We start from the raw sequence: 9,229 nt of genomic DNA on the forward strand, positions 1-9,229 counted from the left end.
TCTGCCCGCTGCCCCCCTGCTTGTGTTCTCTCTTTCTCTGTCAAATACATGAATGAAATCTTTAAAAAACAAAAAAAGAAAACAACCCCACAACATACAACTCGTTATGCCATTGAGATATTAAACTCCAGTGGGAGAAGCTATTTTTTTAATAGTAAAATATTTTAGGAAAGTTACCACTGCAGCCCCTTCCCTTCGGTTTACCCTTAGTGAGCATCTACTATGTGCTAAGCTTTGGACTAGACTTCCTGCTTTGTCTCTCTCCTCCCACCTTTAATATTCTTTAATGGTTTTGCCAGCTCTTGGATGTGGGTCTAGCTGATGAACTGTACCCACTAGCTGTTGCTGCTGCTAAGCCTGGTAACAAGATGAAGAAATGTCGGTATCTTGACCACAAAGCATCAGTGTCCAGCTACCTCTGTCCCCGACTCTCTAAGGACAGTGTTGCCCCGGTTGTGGGGGAAACTGAACATGGTAAAATTCCTGAAGTCTAAAGTAAATATTCAATAGGAGCAGGTTGGATTTTTAAACGGGTTTCCCTCAAAGATGTCTAAGGGGTTATTCATCCTCTGAAACCTCTTTAGAGTTAAAAATGATCTGACAAGGAAGGCCTGGGCATTGTGGCTTTTAACTAGAACATAAGAGTTGCTGGTGCCCTGAATACTGCCTTGATATTTTAGCCTGTAGAGTTAAGGAAAATTTAGACAAACTGGGTCTAAAGTCACCAAAACTCAATACTACCAGATCTGCATCCCATTTCCATGACTGCACTCACAATACATACCATGGAACAAAGCTAACTAACTCACCCTGGATTTTGGTTTTCACCAATACCCTCAATATAACTTATGATTTTCTCTGGTCTCAAATGGTAATCTTTTGACCTACAAATTAGCTATCACTGCCTGAACAAATGAAAAAGTATTTCAAATTAACACAGGTAAGAATCTGGCTTAAATTAAAAGCCTCTCCATCGACACCAAATTCCATAAAACCCATCTCTTCAAAATAGTACCATCAAAAAAATATATCCTTAGAGGTTAGAAATTCCTTGAGAATATTCACTCAGAAATTTCAATTTGTGCCATATCTGCAAGGTATATGTTTGCATGCAGTTCTTCTCTAACCTTTTCACCCTTCTTAGCTCAGTGAAACTTTTTTCAAAATTGTTCTTATTTCCCAGGTTTTAGCACCAAAAGAAAACTGTTCTCATTTGCTTCAATTTTTAGACAAATGTCCGGTTTCCTCCAGCCCTCCACTATAATGTGAGTATTCTAAGCAATGTTTTCAGGCTGACACATGAAAGTACTTCAGAAAATTAAAAGGTAGGGCTGCCACTGTCTACAGTGCTTTACCCAGGCTAAAACAACAGGAGAACCAGGCACTTGGACTTTAAAAGTTCTCTCCCTGTGGGGCACCTGGGTGGCTCATTCAGTTAGAGTCTGACTATTGGTTGAATCTTGGTTTCCGCTCAGGTCATGATCTCAGGGTTGTGAGATGGAGCCCCACATTGGGCTCCAAACTCAGCAGGGAGTCTGCTTGAGATTCTCTCTCACTCTCCCCCTCCTCCTGTTCACATGTTCTCTCAAATAAAGCCTTTATGGGGGCGCCTGGGTGGCTCAGTCGTTAAGTGTCTGCCTTCGGCTCAGGTCATGATCCCAGGATCCTGGGATCGAGCCCCACATCGGGCTCCCTGCTCTGTGGGAAGCCTGCTTCTCCCTCTCCCACTCCCCTGCTTGTGTTCCCTCTCTCACTGTGTCTCTCTCTGTCAAATAAATAAAATCTTTAAAAAAATTAAAAAAAAATAAAGCCTTTATGGGGCGCCTGGGTGGCTTGGTCAGTTGGGCATCTGCCTTCAACTCGGGTCATGATCCTGGAATCCCAGGATCCCTGGATCAAGCCCCTCGTCGGGCTCTCTGCTCAGCGGGGAGTCTGCTTCTCCCTCTGACCTTCCCCCCTCTCGGGCTCGCTCTCAAATGAGTAAATAAAATCTTTTAAAAAATAGGAAATAAAAGCTATCTCCTTGCATCAGTCTTGGTGTAAATGAACAGACATTACTCATATAGTGTGTTCTCTGTGTAAGGGGTAATTCCCTTACCCCAAGGCCTGAGTATTTATAAATCCACTTTTTTTGTGGATTTAGCTAAGAACTCATGCCTGGTTTTAAATATTTAAAATAACAATAGAGGGGCACCTGGGTGGCTCAGTCCATGGGGACTTAAGCTCTGGACTTGATCTCAGCATCCTGAGATCAAAGCCCCACCCCCCCCCCCCCCCCAGTCAGGCTCTGGCACTCAGTGGGAAGTCTGCTTCTCCCTTTCCCTCTGCTCCCCCCCTGCTCTCTCTCTCAAATGAATAAAATCTTTAAAAAAATTAAAAATTAAAAATAAGAATATAGTCTAATCCTCTCCTAACCTAGGTCTTCCATGTGTTAATGTGCATACTTCCCAGATTTGACCCAGCCCCAACATGACTCCACCCAGAAATGCTCCCTAAATGACACAGGTTAGAAGGAGTTGAACTTTGGGGCACCTGGGTGGCTCAGTTGGTTAAGCGACTGCCTTCGGCTCAGGTCATGATCTTGGAGTCCCGGGATTGAGTCCCGGGATGGAGTCCCGGGATTGAGTCCCGGGATGGAGTCCCGGGATCGAGTCCCGCATCGGTCCCTGCTCAGCAGGGAGTCTGCTTCTCCCTCTGACCCTCCCCCCTCTCATGTGCTCTCTCTCTCATTCTCTGTCTCAAATAAATAAATAAAATCTTAAAAAAAAAAAGGAGTTGAACTTTATTTATATTTAATTTTGTACAGGAAACAGGACAAGCAGTTTGATTCACTTTTTTTTTCTTTAAGAAAGCAAAATCCTTCTGGTAACGGGCAATTTCCATAAAGTGGGGTTTACTTGTCCCATTTTCCACTCACCAAAGCCCTAAAATTCAAAACTTATTTCCCAAACATGGAAAAGGCAACCAAAACAACAACTTGAGAATGTCTGGAACAAAAGTGTGTTAACTCCTGAAGCAGGTTTTAGAATGGCTACTCAGCCAAATTGCTTTTTTCAGGTTTACTGACTTCCATCATGGGTATGGCAACCTCCTTTCTGAGGGAAGAAAATTGCAAATATTTAGTATCTGGAGTTGTGGATGAAATGAGATATACGATGTACATTTCATGTTTGTTTTTGAATTTATATATTTCCCCCAATTCCCCAGGACACATTTCTTTAATACCCAAGTCCGGGCTTGCTTTAGGGACAATCTTCCTTTGTGTACAAAACTTAAGGGTACCTTGAAAAACTCAGAATTCAAGATTAACAATTTTAACGTAGTATTTAAAAGTCAAGACTAATGCACAAAAAATTCCGGGACGACCAAATTATCAAAACGTTAAATAAAGGCAAGATCCACCCCGGACTCTCCATCCTGATATCACTCCTAATCCTGATCGCAATCCTGATCCAATAGAACGTTATTTACAAAAACCTGGTCCGAGTTTCCTGACGATTCGTTTATGCACTGCGTGAAAATATTTACCTTGATGCCCATCAGGCATCGCCCCCACCTTGGACGGAGCTCGAGCCCCCCTAGGCAGCTTTGGCTCTGAAGGGGAGGGAGAGAGACCTGGGAGAGAGCCCAAGGCGTCCCGGCCAGCTGGCAGCGCCCGAGCCCGAGGGTCCTAGAGATCGGGGCGCCCCCAGAGCAAGGCACTCACCGCGCGAACACGTCGGGGTATTGAGAGCGTTGGAAAACGCTCTCCAGCTCCTTCAGTTCCAACGGGATGAACGTGCTGCGGTGGAGGTATTGCTGCCTGTCCTGGGGCTCCTCCCCGCCGCCGCCGCCCCTCTGGCTCTCGGCGTCCACGGGGCCGCCAGCTCCCGCGCCACCGTGGCTTTCTTCTCCTCCTGCCGCGGCTCCCTGCTCAGGTCCGGCCCAGAGCTCCTTCTCGACGTCTCCTCCCGTTTCGGAGACCACGGCAGGCTTCGTATCTGGAAAAGAAAAGGGAGAGCAGGGCGTTGGAGCCCAGGGTGCGTGGGACGGCGACCTCAGAGCAGCGACGTCGGCCGCGCCGCTGCAGCGTCCCGTCCACTCGCCTCCCTCGGGGAGAGGCCGTTTCCTAGACTTCGCCAAACCCGCGCCCTGGTTCGGGCACTCACCCGACGGTTCTCCTCGAAGCTCATCGACTCCCAGGCTGTGGTAAGCGGGGCCTTCTTGGCTGCTCTCGGGCGGAGGCTCCATGTCCAGAGCGCCTCCACAGACTGCGCGGCGGCTCGCGGCGACTTCCCGGTCCGGTCCTGTTTTTGTGCGGGGCGCGGATTACGGCGCGTCGACCCTCCGCTTCAACGTCGGCACGTTCCGACTTGGATGCCGTCGACCCTCATTACTTCAACAGCCGGGCGTGTGGTGGGCGGGACTTGCCGGGGCGAGCACGCGGTCGGGGCGTGGCCACGAAGTAGGCGGAGCGTTTGCCGGAAGGGGGCTGCCGGTAGGGGGCGCGCGCGCGCGCGCGCGCCGGTGGGGGCGGTGGTTTTTTTTTTTTTTTTTTTTTTAAGATTTTATTTATTTATTCATGAGAGACAGAGAGAGAGGCAGAGGGAGAAGCAGACTCCCAAGGAGCAGAGAGCCCGATGCGGGACTCGATCCCAGGACCCTGGGATCATGACCTGAGCTGAAGGCAGACGCTTAACCATCTGAGCCACCCAGGCGCCCCACGGGGGGCGGTGTTTCTAACTCGCCGCTTAGCCGACTCCGCCCGACTCCCGCGGGGCACCGCCTTGGGGAGGGGGCTTTGGTGGGTGGTGGCAGCCCGCCGGGGGCGGGGAAGGGGTGGGGAATGAAACTTCCCACCACTCCCCCGAGCCCTGGGAGACGTGTTGGGAGGACGTCCCGCCGCCTGCCCTCGCTGCACGCGGGTCGGTGCGGGGCTGTCGCCCTACGCCCCTCCAGGGCGGGAGCCGCAGAGATAGGGCTGGAGAAGGCGCGGGGCCCCTGGCAGCCCCGGCACCGGAGCGACGGTATCCCCCTCGCCGTGTGGGCTCTGAGCACGACTCTCCCCTCCGGCAAGTCGGTAACTAATGGATGGGACTGTGGTTGGGTTCCGTTCGCACCCAGAGTCCACGAGCCGGGCTAGTGATCCCGACGAAACGATTAGCTTGGGGGCTGCTTGCTCTGGGGTTTTGCCAGAACGCGCTGAAAGCGGAGCCCATCACGCTCCCCGGGGCGCTCGGGAGCGGAGGCTTGAGGATGGGTTTGCAGAGCACTGTAGGTGCTCGGATGCACGCTCTAAGAAACCCAAACCCCTCTCTTGCGAAAGGAACAAATACTCCAAATTTGTAATAAGGAACTCACATCAAGAGTACAAGTGTAGAACCCCGCTCACTGTTTTGTGCATCCAAGAATGCTTACGCTGCACGTGCTGGACGCGACTGTAGGGCTTACAACCTCTGCATGCTGAGCTCCGCTACCGCGCCTCCTGCCGCAGGTCCTTGGCAAAAGCGCACGTGTTTCTGTGCTGGGTGGGTGCTGGGGACTTGGGTTAGTTCCCACTTTTTTATTCTCCTCCCCCTCCTCCTCTTCGTCTTCTTCCATCTCCCTTTGTCTAGAACTATCTTCCAGAGCTCTTGCTCTCCACTGATAAATATCAAATAAAAAAGAGCCAGGGCATATTGAGGGCTCTGTTTCTCCCTTAAAGAGATGTTTTGCTTAGTGTTGAATACCGCTAAATGACAGCCCGCGCGCGCCCAGCTACTTCCCTCTGGCTATAGTTGGAAAAAAACATATATGTATATACCCAGTGCCCAATAACTTGCTGAACCTGGTGCGAAGGAAAGCTAACTTACACCCTGGTGAAAGATCAGCAGTCACGTAATGATCCATGTCAGAAAGACGGCAGCATCCTAGTCCCTCAAGGAACATATTAACTATTCAGTGCTGTCCTTTTGGATGATAAGATCCAGAGTCATCGACTTCTCATAAATACCTTCCATTCATACAATCCAATTTTTAAGAAGTGCAATTATTTTGATGGTTTTTAATTTTACCCATTTCTCAAGGATGGGTAAAGAATTCATAGAATTTCGAGGATGATAAAAGTCATGTTTTTAATTGTGTTCCTATGATTTCTCTTTACTTTTCATCAAGCCCCAGCAATCAGAGCTCTGGTCTCTGGAATTAAACACCATCAAGCTCTCCTATTAATAAATTTAATTTAGATTCCTCCCCCCAAAGAAACGTTTTGCAGGTGGGAACATGTTAGTATCCTGAGTATTGAGAATAGCTTCTAATAATGGGCCCCATGTTTGACAATGCACATGATTTATCCTACTTTTACCTTCACAAGCACCATTGTCATCAGACCCATTTAATAAAATAAACCATTTTCATAGGTCCCTAAAAGTGGGGGGGGCTTATTCACCTCACCTTATTATTATAATTAATAATAATTATCACCTACTGTGCATGACAAATAAGGATACATTCTCAGTGCCTTTTGTTCCCGGAGGGTGAGTAGAAAACCAGTTACTTGGTAATAGCAAGTGGTTGAATTCACTTTGAAAAATCTGTCAAGGGATTTCATTCCCACAACCTCTCCCTAACTAATCCAGCCTCCTCAGGCTGGCTCTTGCTAGATTCTGCAGGCCTCCCCCTCTCCTGGCTAGATAGCCTGTGATCAGTTTTGGCTTGGGATCAATTATAACATGAGAGAGCTACAGTGGTTAGGATCGTGGTGTGCATTAGCCTGGCTAGAACATCCATTACAACTTGAGTGATGTGGTCTCTCACATTTGAGATTCCCACGATTTATTCCAGTGCTTTCTAAACTTCAGTCATTTATGTGCCCCTTTGGAGAGCGTTGCCTATCTAGGCATCAGGCAAGGTAGTATTTACTTAAAACTTTCAGTTAAGTTGATCGACTTCCTGGTAACCTTACATACCTAATTGAGCCTCATCTAAGTAAAAATAGGCAAAAATTGTGGGTTTGCTGTACCAAATTTATGAGGGCAGAGACCCTTGGAGTCAGACTGTTGGCATCTGTATACCAGCTTTACTTTGCTTTTGCTAGCTAGCTAAGTGGTGAGTTGCTTTTTCTTCCTATGCCTCAGTTTCCTCGTCTGTAAAATTGAGTAATAATAGTACCTACCTCAAAGAGTTGTTGTGAGGATTAATTGAGTTAAAAGCAATAGCTCACACTTAGCTGGTTCTGACTGTGTTCCAGGTAATGGGCTAAGTGATTTATTTGTATTAACACATTTAATTCTCTTAACAACCCTATGGACTTAGAGCTGCTATTATCTTCACTTTACAGGTGATGTTATTGGGTCACAGAGACATTAAATAACCTGCTTAAAGTCACTCACTCGGGAAATGTCCCAGCTGGGATTGGAACGTATCTCTGAATACCATTCCTCACACAAGGGATGTGCTCCGTAACATTTGCTATTATGCCATATGCTATTATTGTACTTTTGTAGTTAATGAGAGATAATCAGAGATGTTAATGAGAATCAGAGATAGGATCATCTTTCAATTCAAAATTCTCTTTCCTTGTTTAACTAATGAATTAGTACCTTCCAGAATTAAACCACTTTTCTTCAGCATCCTGGTTTCAACTCAACCCTGGTTTCTTTCTTTTTTTTTTTTTTTAAGATTTTATTTATTTATTTGACAGAGAGATAGCGAGAGCAGGAACACAAGCAGGAAGAGTGGGAGAGGGAGAAGCAGGCTTCCCACAGAGCAGGGAGCCTGAAGTGGGGCTCGATCCCAGGACCCTGGGATCATGACCTGAGCCAATGGCAGACACTTAACGACTGAGCCACCCAGGCGCCCCATCCCTGGTTTCATTTTTAAGATTTTATTTATTGGGTGCCTGGATGGTTCAGTCGGTTAAGAGTCTGCCTTCAGCTCAGGTCATGATCCTAGGGTCCTAGGATGGAGTCCTGCATTGGGCTCCCTGCTCAGCAGGGAGTCTGCTCCCCCCCCCGCCCCACTCCGCTGGTGCTCTCTCTCAGAGACAGAGTGCGAGCGGGGGGGGGGGGGGGGCGGCGGAGGGAGAGGAAGAGGGACAAGCAGACTCCCCACTGAGTGGGGAGACCGACACAGGGCTCCATCCCAGGACCCCGAGATCATGACCTGAGCCAAAGTCAGATGCTTAACCAACTGAGCCACCCATGTGCCCCAAGCATGCAACTCCTGATCTCAGGGTCGTGAGTTCAAGCCCCACCTTGGACGTAGAGCTTAATTAAAAAAAAAAAAATCATTCTTCACCAATCCAACTTCTCATCTCTTCTAAAAAAACGAGTTAGTAGCATATATCTCCAGTAACACCTGTTTCATTAGTTCACTAGAATAAACATGAGGTAATTAAAAGAAGTATTTGAAACCTGCAAGCTAAAACCAGTCTTATAATACTGGGTTTTTATTCTTTGTTCGAATTTTGCCTTAAAACTCTAGATAAGTGCTGATACCTAAAAAAACTAGGTATCTAGAGAAAACTTAGTATATTGACGAGCATAAGCCAGGAAGCCAAAACTCATTCTTCTGAACTCTGAAATCGTATTTTTTGATGGCATAATGAGTTAATATCATAGATAATTCAGGATTCCTAAGGAATGAGTGAACTAAAAATGACTGTACTAAGTGGAATAATTAGTTGAATCCAGGAAGCTGAAAACCATATTCTTCTCACCTCCACCTTCTTATTTCTCGTTGAAACAAACAGGTAATACTACAGTTAACTGAGTTTCCCTAGGGCACTAGATACCTAGAAATAAGCAGAGATAAGGAAGAAAAACTTGTAGACATCCAGAACCTAGAAAACACTTTTTTTTTTTCCAAATCTAAATTCAAATTGCTGGGGTGCCTGGCTGCCTCAGTTGGAGGAATAAGCGACTCTTGATCTCGGGGTCATGAGTTCAAGCCCCATGTTGGGTATAGAGATTACTTAAAGAAACAAACTTAAAACAAAATTTTAGGGGTGCCTGGGTGGCTCAGTCATTAAGATATGGAATAAATCGTGGGAATCTCCAATGTGAGAGACCACATCACCCAAGTTGTAATGGATGTTCTAGCCAGGCTAAAGCACACCACGATCCTAACCACTGTAGCTCTCTCATGTTATAATTGATCCCAAGCCAAAACTGATCACAGGCTATCTAGCCAGGAGAGGGGGAGGCCTGCAGAATCTAGCAAGAGCCAGCCTGAGGAGGCTGGATTAGTTAGGGAGAGGCTGTGGGAATGA

At 47.2% G+C, this 9,229-nt stretch overlaps 1 protein-coding gene across 1 annotated transcript; it reads right to left on the reverse strand.

Moving 5' to 3' along the window:
- Positions 1–3,621: 3,621 nt before the first annotated feature.
- Positions 3,622–4,389, reverse strand: LOC135362032 (rhox homeobox family member 2-like). The gene is made up of 2 exons (XM_064574856.1): positions 4,149–4,389; positions 3,622–3,980 (listed from the first exon to the last, which is right to left on the reverse strand). Exons 1-2 carry the CDS (start codon positions 4,228–4,230, stop codon positions 3,703–3,705), a joined length of 360 nt encoding a protein of 119 aa, XP_064430926.1. The 5' UTR covers positions 4,231–4,389; the 3' UTR covers positions 3,622–3,702.
- Between the last annotated feature and the right edge of the window lie 4,840 nt (positions 4,390–9,229).

The sequence above is a fragment of the Mirounga angustirostris genome, unplaced genomic scaffold (genome assembly GCF_029215605.1).
Source record: "Mirounga angustirostris isolate CCGP_5_RB_7025 unplaced genomic scaffold, mMirAng1.0.hap1 SCAF_11, whole genome shotgun sequence".
NCBI classification, from domain to species: domain Eukaryota; kingdom Metazoa; phylum Chordata; class Mammalia; order Carnivora; family Phocidae; genus Mirounga; species Mirounga angustirostris.

What these genes read in the sequence shown, in the direction of transcription:
- LOC135362032 (XM_064574856.1), bottom strand. Translation starts at nt 4,230, where the DNA reads ATGGAGCCTCCGCCCGAGAGCAGCCAAGAAGGCCCCGCTTACCACAGC. An exon ending in GCTTCGAGGAGAACCGTCGG is followed by an intron (nt 3,981 to 4,148) that starts GTGAGTGCCCGA and finishes TTTCTTTTCCAG; the next exon opens with ATACGAAGCCTGCCGTGGTC.